Genomic DNA, 27,405 nt, shown 5'->3' on the forward strand with positions numbered 1-27,405 from the left:
CCTTATATATGTGCGAGCAGCTTTCCCTCAACAGTTTGCATGTTGTGTGTACACGTGTATGCATTTATTACTATGTTTGTTTACTGAATGACATTGCAGGGGGCTCAGCCACTGCTTATAAGCAAAGAGCTCTTCCCCATTAGATAAATCAACTTAACCAATAAAAGTCGGTTCTGAGTAAACGAGAAATAATCAGTTCACATTTTCTTAATTTATTACTTTGAGTCAAACTGATTTTCCTCCTGTTTAATGTTATTTTTATGTGTTAAATAATAACAATACTGTACTGTATTATGCTATACTATGCTTTACTATTGTACTCTACACTATATTATACCATACTATACTATGCTACACTATGCTATACTATACTATGCTATGCAGTGCTATACTATACAATACTGTGCTTTACTATACTACTCTGTACTATATTATACTATACTGTGTTATACTATACTATACTATTCTATACTATACTATACTGCTCTACACTATATTATACTATACTATGCTATGCTATACTGTACTATGCTGTGCTATATTATACTATACTATATGCTACTACTCTATACTATATTATACTATACTATGCTATGCTATGCATTGCTATACCCTGCTATACTGTGCTATACTATACTATATTATACTATACTGTAGCACTCTATACTATATTATACTATGCTATGCAATGCTATGCTATACCGTGCTATACTATACTATACTATACTATACTACGCTACACTATGCTATACTATGCTATGCAATGCAACGATATACTATACTATGCTATACTATACTATACTATATTATTTTACTCTATACTATACTATGCTATACTATGCTATACCATGCAATGCTGTGCTATACTGTACTGTGCTATACTATACTACTCTATACTATATTATACTATACTACACTATGCAATGCTATACTATACAATACTGTGTATACTATGCTAGACTAGACTAGACTAGACTATACTACACTATAATCTAGGTGATTTTACTGAATAGAAATGCAGGTGTAATTGGTTTGTGTAAAGTCTGTCTGGCAAAACAGATGCTTTGAGATGTCCATTTGTCATTAGAGAACTGTGATGAACATTCTTGGTCCATTATAGATGAATATTTGATCAGTTAAATCTGCAGAAATCAAGGAAATTGGAAAATAACAAAAGGAACCCAACCAAAACATCCCTCTGTAAGAACAGATGATGATGATTCATCTCACTGACAACCTCTTCACTTTCACTTGTTAGTAAGTCCTGTTTAAATGTCAAAATTCAGGTGTCTAAGCAAACAACTCACTGACTATGAGATGAGGGAGGTGCTGAGTTTATCCACGTTATCATTTTTCATTTCTGCTGCTCTCTATAGGTGTATTATTAGATTATTATGGAATTTGAGCTCAGTGTCACTAAAAATACTGCATACCCCTATAGGGATATAGGGGTATGCTATAATTAAGATCAGGGGATTGATCAGTAATAAAAATGCAGTGCTAAATTGTAACACTAGAGTACAGGTTGGAAGTGCCATCTCAGGTCAGTCATATCGAATGTTGTAAATGTAGGTCAACATGGTGTCATGAATATCACTATGTTCATGTGGACTGTGTAAAGGGTGACTGTAAATGAGTGTTGTCCTGTCAACATGAACATATCCCTGTGTGTTTGTACTGGGTTTAAGTGTGAGTAATGGGTGTGTCTCTGTGATGCAGGCTCATAGGGGGCGGGGCTTAGTATCTGCTTCAGGTGTGTCACAGGGATCAGTATCCACAGAACTTTAGAGGCAAACGGCAGAAGCAGGAACATAGAGATCTAGATCAACTGATACTGAAAACAGAGGCGGCTGAGACGAGCAGATTGGGAAAGACAACGTTCAACACATGACAGAAAATGGGGAAACGAAAAGCTGTGTTTTCAACTTTGTCCTGAGGGTTTCAAGGAAGCTTAAGGATTACTACCTGTCTGGACTTGCTGAGGGAAAGGTAACTTGTGTGACTATTTGTATGTCAGGGGTGTAGGGTTTTCATGGGAAAGCCCTTGTGCAGATATGTGTTGAAACAGGCAGCGAGTTGAAGAACTGGTTTAATGCATGTTGAATGAATGCAAAAGGTACATGCATGGAAAGCTGACCTTTGATCAATTCAAGCCAAGGTAATTTGAGGAAGGTTAATAGAGACTAACATATGCTTATTACCCCTAATTACACCTCAGGTTAGACAAAGGTAAACATAGGAGAATGGCAGGTTGCTGCTCTTTGAATGTATTTCTTAAATTTGCATTTTGACCCTGGAAAGAAGTCAGTGCATGCAAAATAAATGAAAATAAACAGAAAGTTATTAAGCTTTGTGTTGGAAGATCTACGTAATAGTGAGGAAACTTTAGAAGATGTGGAAGATGTGTTTTGAGTGGGTTTCCAAGGAGTTAGTTATGTGTTTTGTCACTCAAAAAATCCTGACTCATGACTGCAAACCCTGTCAAATTGTCCGCGGATGACTTCAGACTCCCACAATGACATCAGTGTGTTTTGCTCATTCATTTTTAATTATGGAAAGTCAGAGTGGAGAGTTCAGCAGTGTCAGGAGAAGTGTAAAGCGATACTCGGTCTCACATGTAAACACATTCATGACATGCCACCTGCAAAACTACAAAACTAACACAGTATTGGATATAATTTGAATATGTGTAGTAAAATTAAATAAAGCTAAAGATAAATCTATTTTTACACCACAACTTACTGTTTGATTTGTTCCAGATAAACTGAAATGGTTAAAATGTTGTTATTCAACTGTATCAGTTAAAGGTTCGATATTCAGTATGTTCATGTTGTGCTCATGTGAAGCCAGTTATTTAATGTCTCGGTTGTCATTATGATAAAAGTGCACTAGATAAAGCTTGTACATTTATGTTTATTTAGAGGATTCATGTTGGTTTTTATTCAATATTCTCATTGAACTCATCACATACCGATGCTAATCTGCATGGATGTCACATTTCAAAAGACCATATTTGGACACATGGGACAGTGAAACAGATATTTTACATTGTTTAAACAATATCGTTGTGGTTGTGGTTTAGTTTAGTCATATAAGTAACATGGTTAGGGTTTGAAAAAGGGTTAGGAGTTGGACTAAAGTAAGACACCTAAACATAGCATGAAACAGGACAGCAGTCCACATTAGAGCTCTACCACCCACACTAATCCCTACCTCCTAAAAATGTAGATATGAATGTTGATTTTTCAAAGGATAGTTGTCATAAATATTATGGTAGTTTTTCACTAACTCACACAGTCGCTCTTTGAAAAGTTCCACCATCTCTGAAATTCTTCTCTTCAAATCTCAACACTGCCTCCATGGTTCCCTGTTGTACTGCTCCGTATTCTCTGTTGGGGTTCGCATCCACAAGCTCCCAGGGACTGGACAGAAATCCGCAACATAATGAACACAGAGATCAGACAGAACGCTCATTCCATATACGTATGCCTTTAACGTAGAGCATGAATGTGCTTTAATGGATCTGCCTGATTGTCATTGCCACTCAACCCATCTCATTAATTATCAGTATCTAAGATTTGACATTGACTTCTGCCTGATGTTCCGCCTTTTAAAAACCGGCACAACAGGGGTACCCAGGGGTGTTGAAAACAGACGGCAAGGTTTCAACTATGTCACAGTGTTTGATGATTTGAGAGCTGTTTTTTTTTTTTTTTGTGAAAATCTGGCCTCCCTTTGGAATGCTTCAATGCCTCGCTGCTGCCTACAGCACTGCCTACTGTTAGCTTAAAAGGAATTGGCTAACCTTAACAAACAACAGGCTCTCAACAGAATACAGACTTCAACAGCTCATTGTTTTGGTTTTAGAGCTTACTTACTACACTTAGTGTAAGGTTGGGTGTCTGTGCTCTTATCAGCCAGAAACAGGAGCTAGTTTTAAAGACAATGCAACAGTTTTGCAGCTAAAGGGTGGAAGTAACTGTGACTTTGCAAACCTTTGGGGTACATTTAAAAGGCAAAATATTACTTGTTCCACAGCAGCTATTGCTTTGCTGTGACAACTGCCTCTTTAAAGTATAGTTTTATAAAGGATAGGTATTTGTTTAGATCGATGTTACAAGTATAGGGTTACGTATTGTTTCAGTTTTTCCTACATTAGTGCTGAATTGGTGCCTGAACTGATCATTTTAAAAAAATAATAAATAAAGCATAATGAGATTCCGTATGCAAGATCTGCACGTGCTCATGTGCTTTTGTGAGTGTTGAGGTTTGTTCTGTGCTGGCAGTTGTTGACATTAACTTACTTCATTTCTGAATTATCAACTGTCTGGGTTTCACACATCCATGATAATAAGCAGTGATATAGTTGTGTGTTTCAGATTGCTAAATCCATGATAATAGCCTGTACTGTGTTTGATTTCTATGTAGAGGACTTGGGTCAGTTTTTCCCAAAAATCCCCCCCAAAACGGTCATCAGCAAGTTCTTTATGCTGTTCTGATCCTCTATAGCCACAACAATGTACCTTAGTGGTTCTCAACCTTTTTTGGCTCGTGACACCATTTTAACATCACAATTTTCTAGTGACCTCAGACATTCAAAACGGAGACATTTTTTTTCGCTAAAATTAATTTGTTTTTGATCATGTAATAGTTTGCTATACTATGTTGCAAATAAATGTTAATTTTAAGCGACATTTAGGCTATATAATATATATTATTATGGATGGAGACAGAAAAACCAGGTGTAGATTACTGCACAAAGTGAGAATTTGATTTTCCTTGCTCAGGATGTGTACAGTCATTCCAGCTTGTATTTAAAAAAACTGCAAATTAATACTGAAAAAAACAATAACTCAAACTATGAATTATGAAGGAGCTGCAGCATCTGAAACCAGCCACAATGGAAAATTTGAAAGATAAACACTACCACAGTGCTTCAGTTTCAGCTTCAGAGTTTGTCATGTCTTTTATGTATTGTGATTGTCTCTCTCAACTCACCATATATTTTTTTTAGTAAGTTTTTTAAAATTTTGTATCAATTACTAGAAATGTCAGGCGACCCCATTTGAATTCCAGGTGACCTCATGTGGGTTTCTGACCCCAAAGTTGAAAAACACTGGTGTACCTGCTACTGCTAGCATAGAAATGGAGTCAACGAACATCAACGAACAACAGGCTAACCACCAAATTTCCTGTAAACACAAGAGCCTGCCTAAACACGTAATATTAAACTTATGAAAAACAGAAAAGCTTCTTGTCCTTTGGTATCTCAACATATTACAGTCTCAAGGATGTTAGAAAGTAGTCATCTGCCTCTTATCACAGCTTTTTTTGACAGTAATGAAATATTTGTCTGTGCTGCTGTATGTCTTCCATCCTCACTCACCAACAGGCCAGTTTGTCTTTATTAAATGCTCTGAGTCATCTCCTGTCTGTAATGTGACTCTGTTAGGCTGTGGGATCCTCTGATCCAAGAATCACGAGCATCAGTATGTAGCTGTTAGTCTTTGTACTAATGCTGCCAAAACAAATAGGCTATTAAAGTGCTTTTGGGTCTGTGGGAAAGGTAAATAAGAAACAGTATATTCAGTGAAGATTGAATTTAGTAGATACCTTTAATTTGGCATTTCCATATTTTTCCTGAAATATATTTTTCTCAAGGGTATTTATGTGCATGATTGCCTGGTTTACTTGGGTAAGAATTACAATAAATTACATTTGTTGGCATTTTTAGATTACTTTATTAAAAGGTTGATGTATTGTAGGGCCATTTGTTGAACCCAACAGTGTGATAAAAGCTGTATAAATTTGCTTTGTGTTTGTCATCTGTGACTGACCCTCACCTTCTGTCAGTCATTTTAACTTATATAGAGAGAGTGTGGAAATGTAATGTCTGGATGTAAATGCAGAGTCAGAGGATGAGGTTGAAATTCAGATAGTGACAAAGATGTTATTAAAGCTTTAATATGTAACATTTCCACATTTAATCTAAAAACAACTGCTATATTCACCCTCCTTGCCTCCAGTGCCACTCACACTGGTGTATGAATGCGTGTGAATGTTTGGTGGTGGTTGGAGGGGCCGTTGGCACAAATTGGCAGCCACGCTTCTATCAGTCTCCCCAGGGCAACTGTGGCTACATATGTAGTTTACCACCACCAGAGGGAGAATGTGAGAGCGAATGAATAATGGGTCAATAATGTAAAGCTCTTTGAGTGACCAAAAAAGCGCTATATAAATCTAATCCATTATTATTATTTATATTTTTAGTTGTATACAGAACTTCAAATTCAGAGAAATCCATATATTTTTACATTGTATCAGAGTGTTTCATTTGGTCGTCTGTCAGTAGCATCATATCTCCTAGTGGTTTTATATACTTTTTCATACTTACTTAATACTTTTGGCAATATAGTGTGTGTGTGTGTGTGTGTGTGTGTGTGTGTGTGTGTATATATATATATATATATATATATATATATATATATATATATATATATATACAGTATATATATATATATATATATATATATATATAGTATATATATATATATATATATATATATATATATATATATAATAAAATTTTATTTTATTTTTTTACACATATTCTTTCTGGATTTGCACCTTAAGGCAACTTTTTTTTTGCAACTTAATTTTTCACAACTGATATCTGTTGACATGTTTTCTACATGAGCTAAATGAACAATTCATCATATAAACCAGAATGTAAAGCTTTTCATTCATTCTGTAACTGACATCAAATGAAGACTGGTTTTGGTCTGGGATGTTCTAAACTGTCTGAGATTAAGTGTTGATTGATCACATGGATGAGCTGATCACATCCTAAAACCATTAACCCATTTGTCCGAACAAACATTTTACTTCTTTGACTTTTTGTCTTTCTCAGGCAGAGCCCTCACCGATGAAGACAACCTGGTACTGTCCTCTGGATCTGGTAAGACTTACATATTTGAACACATTGAAACGCATGAGTGCTGATTGAGGTGCTGGATACTGAGCCGATGTGGGCTTTAAATGGGGTAACTGTGTCAGGGACTTTCCCTGAGGCTAAAATTACATCACATGATCTACATGTAGCATGTGAGGAAAGAGTTCAGAGCAGCTTTATTTTTACATAGATGGATGCTGGATCAGCCACAGGAATGGACTGTGTATTTATTGTGCATGTTTATATAGTTCAGGAAATTTTATCATGAAGTGCATTGTGGGAAGCAAAAGCAGTTTCTCACAGATTCAGCCATTCCCACAATGCACTTTGCGACAAAATTTCCAAAAAGGCCCAAGTGACATTTCAGTTTGTTATGTAAACAAGTGGACTGTGTTTATGATGGAGTCTTCGAAGTTGTTCACCGTGAGGGACGTGATTTAAATGTGAAAGCACGGAAAGACTAATGGATTAGTGATAGTTAAGGCTATCACTGGGATTTTACAAATTTGAAGAAAAATTTGTGATGAAAGTCATACGCTGCTTTAAAATTAGCATTGAGCTCCATTTTTGGGAAGGTAACTGTTGCTGGTACTAGTTGCTTTAACTATTTTGCTTATCCTGTTTGTTACCTTATTGCATTTAAATACTTTCGGATGACATTTCTAACCATTATCTTAACCTGAACAGTGTATCTGGTTGGATGAGAAGCAATGCAAACTGATAAATGAATAGAGCTGCACCAGCCAAGGGGAAAGAACATGAAGCTGAGGAAGAGGAAGTGTCTGAAGGCTGTTGTACCTCTGACGGCCACTAAATTTGGCTGAAAAACCCCCTAGCTCCATCAGATGTACATTGAACTTCTCAAGAAATACTAAGTCTATATGTTTTTTTTTTTCAGGAGTCATTCTTGTCTCATTTGTTTCATTTGGAGCCTTTTAACACATCTTTAAATTTTTCCCCCATTAATCAGATCTCAGGCCAAATAGATGTGGTTTCTGCCATGTCAGGCTTTGATTGACATGTCTGTTTGATGGCTTGTTCTGCTGCATCTGACTTTTGGGGTTTAGGGTTATTAAATAATATGCATTTTTTTTTCCTGATAGACAGTTAAGGTGGTAGAGCTGCAACTGATTAATCGATGAGGTGCTTGAAGCGAATTCAAAAATTCACTATTTGATTAATCGACTCGAATTGATTGAAGGGAAATATTCTATTGCAGTTTTCCTGAATTGAAGCTTCTTTGTGCGTCACAATAAGCGTCCATGTGAAACACAACAGTGGAACCAATGTTTAACAGCAGAGAAATGAAGGAAACAAAGCTTTGATTCAGGAGAATTGTGGTTGAATGATTTTTTCGGATCACTTTGAGTCGATTAATCCGTTGCAGCTCTATAAGGTAGGTTTCACTAACAGGTTTTCCTGTTTTTTACAGAGTCAGTAAGTTAGTTAGCTAACCTAGCATCAGCTGACCTCTGACCCCTCTGCCTCCTGCAGTTCCATACCTTTTATCCAAATATCATCCCTTCTGGTTCCAAAAAGTTAATATGGTGGCAGCCACAGTGCAAACTACAGCTACCAGCAGCCAGACTAATAGGGGATGTCAAAATTCCTCCGGCCACAAATTATATACAAGATAAAATAAGCTAAAAAAAAAAGAAAAAAAAAAAAGATAAGATTTCAGTGTTTGTATGTATGTATGTACTTGTTCTGTACATACATACATATTATTGACATATTTTTAGTATAGTTGTACATGATGTTGATATTGATATGATATGAGGGGGATGACTGGGCATCTACATGTGTTTGCAGCACATAAACGCTGCCCTAACCTGAGTTGTGTGTAGTCCACAGTGGTGGAGGAGGAGGAGGATGGGGTGATCTACACCGTGGTGGTTAAACAGCAGCACGGGGCCCCGACCAGTCCCCTGGTAAGGCAGATGTCAATGACTGAGACGCTTGACTGAAAAGGCTTCCTACTTTCATAAACATTCACTTCCTTTGTGTTTCTTTTTGTGTTTCTTTGTCTTCCTTCCTTCCTGCCTCCTCTCCAGACGGCAGTGACTCGTTCCCAGTGTGTGAAAGCAGGGACCGAGGAGAAGCTGGTGCTCCACCTCCTTCACTCCTTTTGTATGGGAGACTCGTCCTTCATCACCATCTTCCTCTCCACGTACCGATCATTCAGCTCCCCACAGAGGGTCCTCGACATCCTTACTGATAGGTACAGAGTCTGTTCTGTCGCTGCTTTGTACGTCTAACAAAAGAAACTCAGACGGTTTGCAAGGATGTTTTAAAATGATACAAAACTAAAGACGAGAATAATCACAATGGTTTCTTTTGGTGAGATTAGAGGAAGAGGCCTTTAAATAATATGATACCAGTTCCTCAAACAAAGTTTCACAGCAACCACAGACATCTGTCAGCATCTGTGTGGCAGAAAATAACTTACAATAGATGTAATCTCAAACCGATCCCAGCCAGAGAGAATTTAAATCAACAGAGGCAAGACAAAAAGCAGATTTCTGTTACTGTTGCTGACAAGTAGCAGTCAGACATTGTTAGAAGCAAAATAACTTATTTTAAATCCCTTGTAAGTTTCCAAAGTTACAAAAACTGTCAACATACTGATTATAAACAGGCGTTGCAGCTATAGAACCCCAGCACTTGCTGAGTTTGCATCTTTAAAGTCCAAACACTGCAACAGGTAATAAGAAAGTGGAAAAATGACTAAACTATATCATCAAAGGTCCAGTAGGTGAGATATGTACATGTATGAAGTTAGTGCTCATACATTCATGATTACAGCCGCTTCACTGTTCACTTACAATGGGACGAGCTCCAACTTGCAACCACATGCAAAGCTGCATTCTGCAACATCCTGAAACCTGTCAGTTCACACCAATGCAACAGGACGAGACAGTGAATCGATTCAACAGCAACCGCTCTCTACACTTCAGATCCAACTCCTAGCCTTTCAGAATTATTTGTGGCAGGATTTACTTCTTAAAAGCCTCTCAAAATATGAATAACATGAAAGACAGTGATACTGAGTTACTTATTATTGTGGATTTCTTGTATTGATGAAACGGCAGAAACACTTAAAAAATGTTAACACCTCAAACCAAGAAGGTCCTGGGTTCGATTCCAACACCAGTTGACGGGGGTGGGACCTTTCTGTGCGGAGTTTGCATGGTCTTCCCGTGTTTGTGTAGGTTCTCTCTGGGTACTCCGGCTTCCTCTCACCATCCAAAGACATGAACTGATAGGTTAATTGGGTAATCTGAATTGCCCATAGGTGTGAATGTGAGAGTGACTGGTTGTTCGTCACTATATGTCAACCCTCCAATGAACTGGAGACATGTCCAGGGTGTACCCCGCTTTCGCCCATAATAGGCTCCAGCACCCCCGCAACCCTCTCGAGGATGAAGCAGTTCAGATGATGAAAAAACAAGAGCATCGGGAATTTCTTTGTCTCTTCTCAGACCAGTTCTGTTGTTTGTTTAGAGGAGATGGTGTCATGTCTAATGCACAGAGAAAACAGACTATTGAGACAGGCTGCTTCATGCTAGTAGGTGAACTACAGTAAAAAAAACACACACTACACATGATCCAACATTCTAAAACCAGCCTCTGGTGATTTGTCAAACTGAGTCAACTGAAGATGAGCTGATGTGTCAGTTCACATCACAGCAACATTTACCTGCATCATCCTAAACCTTTTTATCTCATTGTGAGTCTTTGACCAGACCTGACTTTATGTTCACACTCTTACTGGCTCTGGGGCTGTTTGACAACAACAACTATGTGTGGAAGTAACTACTGTTACAGCTCATAGATGGACTGAACAAACGTCAACACATGGATGATTCTCAGCCCACAAACTCCAAAGCAAACCTCATCTAAGCCCACAAACAAATGTTTTAGTCTTAGATGTCCAAATTGAGGCAAAAGTGGTGAAACCATATTAAATTGTGAAAATAGTGGTGAAACCCTATTTAGAAACACCATACTTTCGGACTACAATTTGTGGGCTGATATCAGTTGTTGATATATTTGGTGAAAAAGTCTTTTTTTTTTCAGTTTTCTCTAACCCTAAACCTAAACTTTAATCTGAGCTTTCATGAACATCTACATGATCAGTGAATTGAATATAAGAAAATACTTGATTTTCACTGAAAATTCACAAAATACAAAATACCATTTATTAAAATAAATTATGATAAATCACTTAAGAAAGGTCAAATAGAAAGAAAAACTCATTTTGGATCTACCACAAAGTCACACTGGGTCTTTATGGGTTAAAGCATTGATAAATTATATTGAACAACAAATAAATGTTGTCAGTTTTAAATGAACATGTTTGGTTTGACATAACTCAACCTTTGGTTTTGAGGATTCCTCTGTTGTCCTGCAGACTTCATGGGTAATTTATAAAACCAATAAATGCAAAAAATAATAAGAATAAAAAACTAACAACTGAACAAATTTGAGTTTAAGGTTATAAATCATTGATGATTGTGCCTTCTAGAAAAAGGAATCTGAGGTACAGATGATCTTATGATACTTATGTGAGCAACAGGTGAGTTTACCTACAGCTGTTTCAGTTTTCCTTTGAGGATGGGGGTGTTTATTGACTGAGAGGAATGTGTTCATAGTGCACATTTAAAGTTCTGAGTCACTTTTCTCCTTCTCACTCAGCGTGCATCACATGTGTTGAGTTAAACTGCATCTGTCATAACATATGGGTCACATCCAACATGCTGTGATTTCATGTCCATGTTTTTTCTGAAATACTATCTAAACTAACATTGTCCACATTTTCCTGGATCTTGGCCTTTCTGCTGCTTTAGTTCTGCTAAACTTTAGTTCGCAAACAACCTACAAGGCGGAACACTGATTGGGGATTCACAGGTATAGAAGGGGGAAACATCCCACTGGATTCTGCATCATTGTAACCTTCCATTTGGAGGTAAAGCATCCAGGAGAGTAGAGAGGGAATACTTAAAAGATATGATACAATTTGTGGAAACTTTAGTGATAGTTTGGCAGTTTTTTTTTTTTTTTGTAATGTTTTTTGGCCCATATTCCAGTCCAGGTCCAGATGGTGGTAATGCACCTTAAAGCTGGTTTTATTGACCAACCACCAATAAAACTAAAAGATAAAGAGGAAGACTTGTGGGATTCTGGACCGGTCTCTGAGCCAGTGTTCTGAGAGATCTTACTTCACTTCATGTTGCTTTTTCTTTAATTTGTCACCCATCTGTACACAGGGTATGATTGAGCATCTACCAAAACACAGTATGAAAAAACAAGCCTTAAGAACTGTCATTTATTTATTGTTTTACACATTTCTTCCTGATCCTGTCACAGATTGGAGAATCCACCAGGAGATGAGAGGAGCCAGACGAGACAATCCTTCAACAAGTGAGTGTTTGAAAGTCTTATCAAACCTCTGCAACTTTAATAAGACTTTATGTGTGAACAGGAGCTGTGAGCCATGTGGGTGTTATGCACAGTATGTCATTCTGAGCTAACATGGCTTATTCACGAAATGAGAAAATTAAACAAGTGAACAACATAGAGGTAAGTGACAAAACAACTGAAATTTAATGTATTTAGTCATTTTGAAACAGGTTATATCCAGTGTTGGGAGTAACAGGTTAGAAAAGTAATGCATTACAGTAACAGATTACATTTGCTGTAACGCAGTAGTGTAAGGCATTACTAATCAATTTTCAGTAATATTTTACTCTGTACATGCTCAGTAGTGTTTGCGTTACAACATACTTTTCACCCATAATTTGATTGCTCAAATAATAAAAAAAACAGCAGCACCATGAGACCTTAAGGCAGGGGTGTCAAACATGCGCCCCCCCAAAGGTTCCAATCCAGCCCACGGGATGAATTTTCAAAGTGCAAAAATTACACTAAAGATATTAAGAGTCAAGGGGGTCAGACTCATTTTGGTGCCAAACTCTCCAAAATTGTATTATTTTATTATATTATACTTATACATTATACCGAAATGTTTTGCGCATTTGTAGATCCAGTGTTGATCAATGTTGAGGCATGATACTATTGAAATTGCACTTACTTTTTGTAAGAAATTTCAGGTTTTTCAGGTTATTCACTTTTTTGTGAAAGCATAGTTTGTAAGTGTACACTGTTTTATAATTACCTCCGCCAAGGAGGTTATGTTTTTGCTGGTGCTGGTTTGTCTGTCTGTCTGTCTGTCCATGTGCAAGATAACTCAAAAAAGTTATGGACGGATTTGGATGAAAATTTCAGGAAATGTTGATACTGGCACAAGGAACAAATGATTAAATTTTGGTGGTGATCAGGGGGGGTGACACTGATCTGCCTTGGTGGAGGTCTGCGCTCTCCGAGTGCTTTTCTAGTTTTATTTAATGGTTTTGTGCTACAACAAAGAAAGCAATTTGGAGTTGTCATTATTTACAGGCTATTATGTTATTATTTTACTATTCTGGGCCACTTGAGCTTAAACTGGGATGAATGTGGCCCCTGAACTAAAATGACTTTGACACCCATGCCTTAAGAAATGAAAAATTCGTCAAGACAGTTCTATTTCCTGTTGGTTGTTCAGCCAATGGGTGAAGATGGCAAAAGTCAGTATATTAATGACATGGACGTTTGCTCATTATTAACCCTAACCCTGCTTTCAAGAAGCTAGCTAGCATGATCCCTGTGATCAGCAATGACAAGGTAAGCTAACGTTTCTATGACTAGTTGGAATTCTTTATCAAACGTGGACTTATCTACTGGTGTCCTCAGTGCCGCGCCCGCTGTTTGAACATGTAAAATCTTGAAAAAAATGCAAGCGTTGGGTTCTACTGCACACGTGTAGATGGTTTGTTGCAGCAGAAAATTATTATTTACAGTCAGAGCACGAAAAATATTTTAGAAATTTAGAGACGCAGCATTTAAAATCATAGTCATGGATTAAAAAAAATAAATAAAAATTCAATGTTGAGAGAAATTAAGTAAAAACCATCTCTGAGGCATTTTGGAAGCAAAGATAACAATTAAACTAAACTAACCAATGCAGTGATATTTATCCCAATATAAAACTATATTATGACATTTGTCATTATTGTTTTGTACCCCAGACCCATGTTAGAAAAGAAACACCTGAATTCAACATGCCCCAGTACTATGCTATGAGGCTAACAATATGTATTTTATTTCCTGTGTTTTTTTCCTCCACAGAGGTCTCTGCTGCCACTGTAAATAGCTTTTAGCAGCTTTATTTACAGACACTATTGTTCAGTCTCTGTTCAAAGAATGCAGGTTTAATCCTTTACCTCCACAAATATTATACAGTCATCTCTAAGCTGTTTTTCTTGTCTGAACCCCTAGAGAAGACGGTTTCTTGGAAACATTCTACTTGTGTTTGAAAAATATCAATATACCCAATCAATTCCAATCTGTGACAGCTTGTTTATCTGCTTCTGGCAGGATTTAGAGCACCAACAGATGCATGCTCCCATATCAGTCCTACCTTTCATTGGTTTCAGGCAATATCAAGGATTGACTTGGAAATTAGTCTTTTAATTTACAAGGCGTGAAATGGACAGGGATGGCTTTCTGTTAAAGTGTAATGTCCAATGTGGTTTCTCTGTGCAGTTCTCGAAAGTGGGATTACTGTTTTTTGTCTTTAATCTCATCTCTGTTATGTACCAAAAACATAAATCCATCTGTCTTTCAATAATATCTTGCGTAACATGTTTAGGTTTAAGTTTTAAGGATAGATGAATGTTTAGAATACAATAATATTGTCTCAAATGCTCTTTCTCTCTTGATACAGCCCATAAACTAAAACCTGAGCATATTACATTTTAGCACACATTTTTCAACAAATGCTGGTATTAGCTATTGAATAGCACTACCGAGACAGATACCCCAAAAGTTTACATATCTTTAAATGTGTTGTATTTGACAAGAACATGGCACCAAAATTAGAGACACACAGAACAGGTAGAAACAGTTCTTTATTCACAGTTTCCTGTTTGTGTTCCTGCAGAGCGGTGTGTACAGTATTCAGCACCTGGCTTTCTGAATATCCAGAGGACTTTATGAGTTTAGGGGAGCCCTCTCGGCTGCTGCGACTTGCGCCTCTCCTCCCCCACCACTCGTCCGCAGCGGTTGACCTTCGTGCTCGCCTCCTCAGGATCGCAGAGGAGCTCAGTGAGAAAGCTCTGCTGCCGGACGCTCGCACAGGTCAGTATTTCAACTCAGATGTAGCTGATAAGCATCAGGAGAAAATGCAATGCAAAAAATAATGGGTAGCTTGTGTGTTTTTGAATGTAAAAATGAAAACCAAAGTGCTTTAGAATCAGAATCAGAATAGTTTATTAATCCCAGGGGGAAATTATTGGGTGTTACAGTCACGTCATTCGAGTATAATAAAAAGTAGCAGGAAAGAAATTATCAATACAACAGAAAAATACTAAAATTTTATATATATACATATGTGTGTGTGTGCGTGTGCGTGTGTGTGTGTGTGTGTGTATTTTATTTATATATTTAAAAGACTGGTTTTTGTCCCTTTCCTCAACAAAGCATTTAGGACAAAAAAGAATGGAAGAGACCAAACACTGGAGCCACTATTCCCTCAGCAAAAGTGTATTTTGAGTTTAACCAAACTATATAACGCCTTGCAGATCAGTCAGCTCTCACCAGTCCTCCTGATCCCTCCAAGTTTGAACCCACCAATGTCCTGGGGTTTCCTGCAGCAGTCATCGCTGAGCAGCTCACCAAGATTGAGACGGTGAGTTCAGTGTGAAGCTCTTGGCTTGTTGACTGTGGCCTGGAGCTAAATATTGAGTTTTTGCAATAGTGTTTGATATGAACCAGGTTAAGTTAAGATATCCTCTACTGTCGCTTCAGGGATATTTGGCTCAAGCAGTAGCACAGTGTTTTGCCTGTTGAATTTTTTTAAAGCCTGATCTGTCATTAGAAGCAAGAAAAGGCTGAGAAGTGATTCATCTTTGAGAAATTTTTAGAGAATTAGAAAAAAATGTTACATTAAAATGTAATATTTAAACTGTGAAATTGATTTGTTTAATTTTTAAACTGTGAAAAATCTAGGTAGTTTTACACACACAATTTCTGGGTGATTATTTTCCATCAGAGTCAAATAATTGGTGATTAGTTGGCTAATATCAGTGATCAGCCACTGTCAGAGCTCAGCTGTATTTATTGATTTTTTGCACCATATTGGCCCTTAGGGCTGGGAAATCTGTCCAAGTGATCATATGATGAAGTCTTTTATGGTAAAAACACAATCAACAATCTGAATCACAATTTTATATCCACCAAACATTCTTCTACTTTTCTCTAGTTTCTGGAGGCTTTGGGTGTGTGTGGTTTTTAGTTGTTATCTAACTAGAATCTCTGACATTTTGCATTATTTTGAAGCAGCATTTTACAGTATTAACAATCTCTAGATAAAGTAAACATATACGTTAACATTTTCCTGTACATACTGCTGCAGTGTTTCCACTAATTAGCTAGACTGTGGCAGATTAATGTTCCCCATCTGAGTTTTATAATGCATCAATAAAGTTTTCAGACAGGTGTAACTCTAAATCTGTGTAAATCAAACTCACTGCATATCAGAGTTCAGTAACTCTTCAGTAGCGTTTCTTCAACAGATGCAAAAAAAAAAAAAAAAAAAAAAAAAGAATCTTACATAGATAAAGTTAATGTGTGGCTGAAACCAGACACTTTAGCACAGACAGGTACTGAAATACCTCTTTAAACAGACTGAAACAAACTCACTAGCATAGCAACCTGTACAAGCAACAGTGATGGTAAAACCCATAAGTGTCTTTTCTGTAGGTTAGGGCACCAACATCTGTAAAATACCAGAGCTGCACTGATAAAGGGCCTTTTAAGACATACAGTTAAGCCCAGAAATATTTGGACAGTGACACAAGGTTTGTTATTTTAGCTGTTTACCAAAACATATGCAAGATACAGTTGTATAATCAAAATGGGCTTAAAGGGCAGACTGTCAGCTTTAATTTGAAGGTATTCACATCCAAATTGGAGAAAGTGTCATAGCTTTACAATATGTAGCCGCCTCTTTTTCAAGGGACCAAATGTAATTGGACAATTGACTCAAAAGCTATTTCATGGGCTGTTCCCTCATTAATCAGTCATCAGTTCAGGAAATAAAGAGTCTGGAACTGATTCCAGGTGTTGCATTTGCATTTGGAAGTTGTTGATGTGAGCCCACAGCATGTGGTCACTGGAGCTCTCAATGGAGCTGAAACAGACTATGGTTAGGACAAATTTATCAGAGGATTAGTGGAAATTTTAGAAGTGGCCAAATTAGCAGTTTGGTACATTTTGAGAAAAAAGAGCATACTTGTGAGCCCAGAAATGCAAAAAGGTCTGGACGTCCATGGAAAACAACAGTGGTGGATGGTCACAGGATCCTTTCCATGGTGAAGAAGTCCACCCAAGTGAAAAACACTGTCCAGGTAGTAGGCGTATCAGTATCTAAGTCTATTATAAAAAGATGACTTCATAAAAGTAAATACAGAGGGTTCACCACGAGGAGCAAACCCTTAACAATACAATGTATGCAGTCTTTCTGAAAAGCAGGCCATGTGACAATTTAAGTCATGAGATCACCAAGTGCAACTTCATCACTACAAATCACTAATTATTAGACCTGTTGGAACGTATTTATTAAAAACAATGAAACCATTTCATAATACAGAGATTTACATTCATCTCATTTAACCTTTGGATGAACTGGTCTGGTTAGAGGATATTAACTAGTGTATATATCCTTTTAACATCCACCAGGTTATCAGTGGTCTGTTTTTAAGATTGTATTTAAGCCAGGTGTACACTTATTCAGTTTAGCTTGTGTTTTACCTAAATGCTAAAAAGAGAAAGTAGAACTTGTTCCCTTTCAAAAATGCATCTTGGTTTTACACTTGTTCTGTAATAAGCCAAACTCTGACCTTAAACTAAAATGCTGTGAAAAGGATCCACTCTTTTCGATGAAGTGGTCATTCAGATGTTATATAACGCAACAGAGCCTCATCCATACACCCTTCGATGAATTCACATTCAGTTTTGTCTCCACATTCTTATCCATAGCCTGTTTGTCTCTCTGCTGTTTGGTATCCTGGTGAATCTACCGCACCATAGTTTTAGGACGCACACAAACCATCTCTGCTTCGCAACCTGATCCTTTTGTGGCTGCACAGACAAACAAAAAGGCAGCAGCCACTGAAACCCTAAACCTTATCAGCAAGACATTGAAGGAGAAAGATGGTGTGACACACTCACACTTTTGGGATTTTGAAAACAGTAGAAGAATGTTCTGGAAGAGTTTATAAATGCTGACCTCACCAAAGATATGCAAAGTACAGAGAAGAACTAGAGAAAGAAGAGACGACATAAAACACACAGCAAGTTGAAAGAGATAAAAAAGGACGTAAAGGATTCAGCAAGAGCAAAAGTATATAAAGCAGAAACAGACACATTATTTTAACAGTGGAGCAGTCGGTAAACCGAATATACATGTATTATGATTGTGTTATGGTACTTCATTAGATACTTTTGTAAATTTGGATCCTAAGGAGCCATAAAATAGAAATCTCAAGGCTCTTATTATTTTCTTGAGCTTTACCGCTGATGAAAATAAATGGAAATTCAATGAGAACTCATATTTCACTCATTTCATCTTTTGAAATCTGTCCTATTCACAGCTCATCTCCCTGTGGTAGTGAACACTGTTCCAGACTCTGACATAACTCTTAAAATAGCTCTATTAACAGTTGAAAATATAAAGGTTTCTATACTGGGCTTTGAGATCCTCACAAACCCTTTGCTTCCACATCCTGCCTGGTTGTAGGAGCTGTTCGTCCGTTTGGTTCCCTACCACTGCCTCGGCTCTCTCTGGTCTCAGAGGGACAAAAAAGGGAGGGAAGGAGTGTGTTGGTCTGTCCGGGCCACCGTACGCCAGTTCAACAAACTGGCCAACGCCGTCTTAGCATCCTGCCTCTGGTCCACGAATCTGCGCAGCCAACAGAGGGCACGACTCCTGGAGAAATGGATCAGCGTGGCAGAGGTCAGTCTATACAAACCAGAGGGCACACTTTCAAAATACATCATTCACTGACATAAGAAGTGAACAAATTGGATAATATTATGCCTATTGGGATTCTGAAGCTTCCCAAAAAACCTGCAAGTATGCATTTTCCTACACTAAACCCCCAGTAATCCTCTAACCATAATCCTATTCTTTGCTCTGACGCTGCACATACCGTCACAAATTCAGTGTGTTTGCTTTCTGCTTTAGCTGTACTTGGTAATTTCCCTTTAATCGAAAGCTGAGAGCAAAACACAGTGGTGGATGTTTCTTTTTTTGACACAGCAGCAGCAGCAGCAAAAACATTTGATAATCAACCAATTTGGCAGAAGATAGGAGGTGGGGGGTTGAAGCTCAGCAGATTTTTTTATTCTACATGTACACACGAGTTCACCTTTAGGAATTGGAGTACGCAGCAGTAATGTGCTGAGTCAAACGGAGGATGTACTGCATGACCTAAAGCAGTGTTTCCCATCCAGTGTGCCGTGAAAAATCATCAGGTGTGCTGTGGAAGATTATCCAATTTCACCTGATTGGTACTGTAAGCGAGCAGCGTGATATAGATACATACGACTGCATGCACCAACTCCTGTTTCCCCTTGCAAAATAAAAGTGAAAGTGGACCTGCCCAGATGCTGCGCGTTCTGTTGATAAAGCCCCCCTCACTAGTGATGCGCGGATCAGCAGGTTACCCGTGAACCCCGGATATCGGGTTGGGGTGGGGGGGGGGTGGGGGGGTGGGGGTAATGCCTGTCTCCACAACCTATCTATGCGAGGTGGGCTTTTCAAGCATGACTGATATAAAGACGAAAAAAGAGAGACTCAGAACTGTTGAGGAAGATTCGTGTGTGTCTTTCTTCAATTCCTGCAAGAATATCAGCTTTATGTTCAACTAAACAGGCCCAGGTTTCACACTGAGGAAGTAGATTGAGACTAGATTTGTATTATATTTCAATAAATATACTTTTTGGACATTTTTGTTTGGTGGTGTGCCTTATGATTTTTCTAATGTAAAATATGTGCCGTGGCTCAAAAAGGTTGGGAAACACTGGCCTAAAGGACTGAATCTACTTAAAAACATGGATATTTCAAACTGGGAAATGTAGATTAGCTGAGCTCTGTAACAGTTATTGCGTGCAACAATCGGCTTCTTTCAACACATTTAAGTGCTTGCTACAAGGACAGGATCTGCTCAAACGCATGAAACCTGGTTGTTCTGGTCAAATGAACAGCTTTAGTCGACTCAGTCTCTTCATCTGTGAATAAAATACTGCTTCTCTTTAGTATCTCAATTTGGAGCTGAATTTGTGTTTGCACCAGCACACACTGACACACACTTTACAGCCTCTTTGGCAAAGTGAAGCCTGACTGGTTCGCTGCCAAAGTACCGTCCCAAACTCACCCACATTTAAACTAATGGACATTACAGCATGTTACAGCAGCTCCACCCCCTTTCTTCTTTTCAAGTCTTTTCTATCTGTTCTGTGCAGGTTTTTTGTTTTTAGCTCCAATTTTGTATGTAGGTTCCTTGGGATAATGTCTACAAAGTTTGTTCACAGTTTTGAGAAATTTTGATTTTTTTTTTTAATTTTTGAAGAATTTTTTAAATATAAAAAATTTGCCTTTACTTATAATGGTCCACATTTTGATGGTTTATAACATGGAAATGGTTACAAATATCAATATAGTTACTATTGAGCACAGATAGGAAGTCATATATGGACATTCATTGAATTAGTTGAGTTCTCCTCCAGTGAAAGTACCACCCACTTCTGTTGGGAGATTGATCTCCTGCATCCAGACCACAGGACTCTAACATAGCGACAGAACCTGACAACCTCCCAAATTCAACTTGTTATTGATTCTTGATAGAACATGAGAACAACGTGAGAGACAGGGCCATTATTCTTTTGTTAATATGATCAAGTCCTGTTGCAATTGTGCACACAAAGACACTACTTTTATTAGTTTTGTGTTTTTTTTTTTTTTTTACTGTTTTGTGAACTTTTTGGAACCCTTTCAGCTCAAATTACAGTTCCATCATTACCACCAGACATCAGCTGTTTGCCCTACGCTGCCCCCTATGTTCTATGATTTCCAACTAAAATACAGAGGAAAGGAAGAGGCTGTAGAGAAGGAGAGGAAACAGAGGTGCAAACCGGATTTACCCTCTGTTATTATGGGAAATGTCCGTTCTCTCTCCAGTACTGACTGATGAGCTTAGAGCACTGAATACAGCCTCATGATACTGTCAGAAACTACACTGGTCACAAGAAGGTGGGGGAGTGATGGTGTATATTAACCAGAAATGGTGTAACAGTATGCACATCACTGTAAAGGAGCAAGTCTGCACTGAGGACATTGAGCTGCTTTTTGTATGTTTTTGTGGGTGGAGAACACTGTGTCAACCCAGAGAGTACGGTGTTTCTCCAAAAACAAGCCCTGGGTGACCCCTGGCCTTACAGCCCTGCTGAACAGGATGAGGAGGCTTTAACTTCAGGGAACAGAGAGGAGGGTTCAACATGAACTCAAACATGGAATCAGGAAGAACAAGAACAGAAACGGGAGAAAACTGGAGGAGGAGCAGCTGGAGCAGAACTACATGGCTTGAAGACCATCTCAGGATAAGGTCAGTGTGTCAAAAGGTCTCCGCCCTGTTGAAGACCTCCTGTGTGGACCCTGTTCCTAAGTCCAAACCACTACAGTCCCGTTGCCCTGACCTGGAGACCATGGAGAAGCTCATCCTCAGCCACTTCCACTGGTCCAACATCAGGGTGGATGATGCTGTCCTCTACCTGCTGCATCAGATTCTGACTCACCTGGAGACCAGTGGGGGCGCTGTGAGAGTCTTCTACTATGACTTCAGCATTTTCAACACCATGTGGAGGGGTTAGGACTGGATCGACCTCTAGATGCATGGACCATCGACTACCAAACCAACCGGCCACAGGATGTGTCGCTGTGTAACTAGTCTGCAGGACGGGGAATGGAACGGTGCTGTCTCTTTTCATCTTCACCCTCTGTACCTCAGACTTCACCGACAACAGCATCTGTCATCGGCAGAAGTTCTCAGATGACTGACCCACCTGTACTGTCTGACATACTGTGATTCTACGCTTATGTAAATATGTATATAGCTTATAGGGTTGTATTACCTATTACTATTTTTTTTTCTTTTGCATTGTATGTGTTTTCTTGCACTACCTTATGCTGCACATTATCCTGCACTTCATCCTGTCGTTGCCTTGACCAGTGAATGTGTGATCAATAGTTCCCTCTAATCTACTGGGACAAACCTCTTTGGTGGGATACATTATTCAGCACGTCAGGGCCATACTGTAATTTAATACAATCCAGTTCCACACCCACAGGCCGTTTCAGTTTCCGTGTGAGCTCAGGTGTGTGTATGTGCAAATGTGTGTAATCAGCTATGTGTGTTCTTCACAGGAGTGCAGAGCCAGGAAAAACTTCTCCTCGCTGTACGCCGTCGTGTCGGCCCTGCAGAGTAACCCCATCCACCGGCTCAGGAAGACCTGGCAGGACACTGACAGGTCTGTGGACACAGGGCTGTCTCCAAAATGGATCTGTATTCATACTGTACATGTGTGAAAATGAACACTATCCTAATGTAGAGTGCCTGTATTTTAAAGATACAATCTGGATTATTTTATGCAAAAGTTACAAAATATGTGACGAAATAGTTCTGACATTATGTGGAAAATAACAGGGTCAGTCCAAGCCTTTAGCCTTTATGTGATTAGAAGCAGACGTCCAATCCCTTGTAATTGCTTGACTGAGTGACACATCTACAGATAATAATAATAATAATAATATTAATAATGATAATACATCACCCTTATATAGTGCTTTTTTGGACACTCAAAGACGCTTCACAAACAAACAAAACAAAAAGAACAGAGGGAAAAAAAGGGGCTCAAGAAAATGCAGGTTTGAACAGGTGAGTTTTGAGTGGTGATTTGAAGTTTTGTATTGAGTCTGAGTTCCTGATGTTTTGTGGGAGTGAGTTCCATAGGGTGGGGGCGGCTGCAGCGAACCCTCTAATCAGTTTTATTTATTGTAACTGCATTACTTATTATACCAGTGTTAGCGTAGTGCGGTTTTACCACTTGCACTTTACTATTTGAAGTCATGCAATAATAAAAAGTGACAAAAAATCAGCAGAAAATGCATTTACTACAAAGCATTGTTCCTGCAATGAACTGGTGACACAACCTAAGAAGTTGTCAAGCGAAGGGGGGGGCTTATATACTGCGCTTATATACGTTGCACAGGTAGTACCCCCTCTTGCAACCAGGGGGAATGCGACGGACATTACCACCAAAGTCCAGAGGGGCAGGGAAATTCACTATTGCTTGATAATGATATTTATAAAGACTAACGCCCCCCATTTTGGTCTCAACATCCCCCTTTCAGCTTTCTCATTCCAAACGCCCCCTGACGGTGTCCCCAGTACCGCCCCCATTGAGAAACACTGACCTAAATAGAATCTCCTTCAACCCACCTGAACCAGTCTTTTATGAATGGAATCCACAAAGACTATAATCTTTTTTCATTATGTAACTGAGAACTTATATAAACTTGTCTTATTAATCGGCCTTTCTCACTGTGTTTTCGTGTTCGGTTGTTTAACATTATTAGTAACACGTAGAACTTCTTGCTACAGTAAATGAAACAAGGTGATTTCTGGACCAAGACTGTCTCAGGCAAACATAGTACACATGTAGTGAAGTTAAAAATAATGATATCTTGCTGCAAAAGACATTGAAACTAATAGTCCAGAAAATGTGGCCTGGGTCTGTGTGAGGGGAAAGAGTTGAACCATAACTAGTACTACTTACAAGAGAAACGTGATTCATAATTAGGTTATTAAAAAGGTTGGAAATACTTTGTAAATCATTAACTTTGTGAAATTGTGAGCGTCAGTTTATCTTATATAAGACTCATAAAGTCTCATATGGGATATTAAATTACGTGGCTCATGTTACAGGATGGTTGTATTTGCAGTTACTCATTACTTATTACTTAAACATGCTGACAGATAACATGACAAGAAAATATCGCCATCAAAAACAGGCTGATGTAGGTTAATTCTTTTGACCAAAGTAATAATGTAGATCTGGAGTTGACCCCTGAGCTCACTGATACTAATGCTAATGTTACTTACAGTGTGTGTATTATGGATAGAATGCAAACACCAAATCTCCCTGCGGGGACAATAAAGTGAGTTAATCTTTAACCTTTAAGAATAAATGAGCTAAGGAACGAACAAGATCTGAGGGTTAACCATTAAGATAGTATTTAAGAATTACATTATTAACGTATGTGTGTATGAATCCTTTATAGGAAAGTTATATATTTATTTTACATTTACATTTATGCATTTGGGAGACGCTTTTTTCCAAAGTGACTTACAGGGGAAAAACCAAAATAAAAGAATAAAATAAATAGATTAAAGACATAAAACAGCTGTACAATTAAAAAGTGTCGTACAGAAGATTTAAAAAAAAAAGCCAAATGATAGACTAAAATATAAGAATAGATTAAAAAGACATAAAAACAGCTGTACAATTAAAAACAGTGAAATAAAAATACCAAGTAGAACAACAGAATCAACACAATAATACATTTAAAATGGAAAGTTTGAAAGTGCTAGGACAGGAGGCGCTCTCTGAACAGCTGGGTCTTCAAGAGCTTCTAGAAGACAGGCAGGAACACCCCTATTCTGGTAGTGCTTGGTAGATCGTTCCACCAACGTGGAATGACCCATGAAAAGAGCCATTTTTCACATCTGTGTAAAGTCTTATGCTTATAAATAAACAAACACTAGATAAATTTGTTCGAAATGACAACTTTGAGATCAGCCTCATTAATAATGTGATTCTGCAAACGAAGGAATGGATTTAGATGTAATTTCTTACTAAAGTCATTTCCATTATGTTTGTATCATCATCTATGTTTGGACCTACTAAACCACAGGTGTCAAACATGCGGCCTGGGGGCCAAATCCGGCTCACCAAAAGGTCCAGTCCGGCCCTTGGGATGAATGTGTGAAATGCAAAAATTACACTAAGATATGAACAATCCTTTTAGTTCAGGTTCCACATTCAGACCAATTCAATCTGAAGTGGGCAGGATTCAGTAAAATACTACCATAATAACATATAAATAATGACAACTCCAAATGTTTGTTTTTATAAATGTAAATATTTTCATGTATTTACACTAAAACAAAGTATAATTTTGTGAAAAATGCAAATATCCTGAAATGTCTTAAGAGAAGTAAGTACAATATTAACAATATTCTGCCTGTTACTCAATGTTTTGTGTATTTGTAGATCCACTGTGATCTGTAAGTTATAATGTACATGTGTAAATGATAAACTGAGGCAGAAAATTGTTAAAAATTACACTTATTTTTTCAATTTGTTCATGTTATTCACATCTTTTGAAAGGATAGTTTGTAGATGTAAACATTTTCATAATGTAAATTTACTTTTTTTCTCTAAAACATAGAGAAAAGTTTGGAGTTGACATTTTTTATGTATTATTATGTTATTATTTTACTGGTTCGGCCCATTTCAGATCAAATTTACCTGAATGTGGAACTGATCTAAAATGGGTTTGACACCCTTGTACTACACCCTTTCCAAAATATAGACCATTTAATGCTAAATCTCATCTAAAATCTATTTACTTATTATTTTCTGACTTAACAGGGAAGCCATGAGGAGGTATGAGGAACTGTCAGAGATATTTTCTGACAAGGACAACTACTCACAAAGCAGAGAACTCCTAAAGGAGGTAAGGTTCTTAGAAGAGAAATGGAACAAACAGCTTTGGTTCAAGGCAATCAAAACCACCACTCAAGGTCTTAATACATGATCATTTATGCATTTTCAAACAGCAGCTTCAGTGACAATTTTGATCTTTTATTTATAGCACACTAAGGCGGATTAAGACTTAAATGATGGCACAGTGTAAATGGTTTTATAAATGATAGAAGTAGAGTCTCCAGCCTTTTTTTTTTCTACATATCTTGTCAGTTTACCACTTGTGTGCTGGACAAAGATAAGGCTAACGGCTAACCTTGAGTCTGGAGAGCTGCCAGTTCGAACACTTACTGCCAAGGTTTCAGAGCCTTGAGTTTTGAGTTTAGGTTTTCATCGACTCCTGTCTGATATCTTGGATTTGTTTCATGTTTATTTTTACTCTGATCTTCACTACTCTTGGCTGCTGTTAGATGCTGTTAAGGCTCAGCTTTTTAGAGCCTTGCTAAAAAAAAAAATCTTCAAAGTTAGGTTTTTTTTTTTCCTGTACCTTTCTATCCAGCACGAACAGTTAGAGTTTACATCTGTATGAAGCAGAGGACAGTGCATTCACAGCCTTTGAATCAGAAAAACAGTCACTACTGTCAGTATTGAATTCATTCTCTTCATGACTTCATTTTTGGGGATTGTTCATTTTAAGACAGGGTGTAAATTATCAAACAGCTTCAGTCAAATTATTTAAACATATATATACATCTACAAACTGCTCTTTCTGTTTAGCTTTGCTTCCTTTCCCTCGTCTCCTCTTTTCTATATCCTTCACTCACTAAAATACCTGCAACTGGAATATGTTTGATTTGTCTCTTGCTGATTTTTTGCAATAAAAAAGGTCCTGTCAGCATCCTTAATTTCGACATTACTGCATAAGTCTGCAGGTGTAATGCAGGTTATCAGAATAAGCAGCAGCATACTATAACCTATTGACTTTTGTGATCCTCTAACTTTTCATCTAGTGCCACCTGCAGGTTAAAGTTGTTACTTCATCAGGAAAATATAGAGACAAAACTTATTTTAGAAGGGAAAATTAAAAAAATTAAAATAAGCTTTTGTGATGATTAAAATAAATTAGTTCAGGGATTATAGGGGAGATTAGATGCAGACATTAACGTTTTCCAAGATGAATAATACGTATTTGCAATGTCTGCACTGTATATTTTGTCAACTCACAACTTATTTAGTCTAATGTTTTGTTTTATGAACAAACACATGCAAAAGTAATGTTCATCATGTTAATATTTTCAGTGTATTAGGACACAGCACTGAGGATAAATGATCCATAACTTCCTTTTTTACAGTTGTTTTCTCTGAACATAAAACCTCGGTGACATAACTATACACACTGTTTTATATCTATATCAAGATATTTTATGAACATTTCAACAACAAAAAAAACTGCATCACAAAAAAGGGATTTTGAGTAGAAAAAAAACTTTGTTTCTAGGACATTTTATCATCTTACCAAGCATTTC

General features: G+C 37.7%; 1 protein-coding gene across 3 annotated transcripts in view; it reads left to right on the plus strand.

Moving 5' to 3' along the window:
• Positions 1–27,405, plus strand: part of rgl2 (ral guanine nucleotide dissociation stimulator-like 2) — a 63,489-nt gene that overhangs the window by 9,146 nt on the left and 26,938 nt on the right. For 2 of the 3 annotated variants that reach the window (XM_030158235.1, XM_030158233.1), the window contains exons 3-11: positions 6,911–6,958; positions 8,800–8,883; positions 9,007–9,173; positions 12,323–12,376; positions 14,994–15,190; positions 15,634–15,740; positions 18,852–19,067; positions 22,536–22,639; positions 25,826–25,910. In XM_030158235.1, coding sequence (XP_030014095.1) covers positions 6,911–6,958; positions 8,800–8,883; positions 9,007–9,173; positions 12,323–12,376; positions 14,994–15,190; positions 15,634–15,740; positions 18,852–19,067; positions 22,536–22,639; positions 25,826–25,910 — 1,062 coding nt within the window. Of the gene's footprint in view, positions 1–1,787; positions 1,990–6,910; positions 6,959–8,799; positions 8,884–9,006; positions 9,174–12,322; positions 12,377–14,993; positions 15,191–15,633; positions 15,741–18,851; positions 19,068–22,535; positions 22,640–25,825; positions 25,911–27,405 lie in introns of those variants that run through there. The other variant, XM_030158234.1, reaches the window with a different exon arrangement.

This window comes from Sphaeramia orbicularis, chromosome 16 (genome assembly GCF_902148855.1).
Source record: "Sphaeramia orbicularis chromosome 16, fSphaOr1.1, whole genome shotgun sequence".
In the NCBI taxonomy this organism is placed as follows: domain Eukaryota; kingdom Metazoa; phylum Chordata; class Actinopteri; order Kurtiformes; family Apogonidae; genus Sphaeramia; species Sphaeramia orbicularis.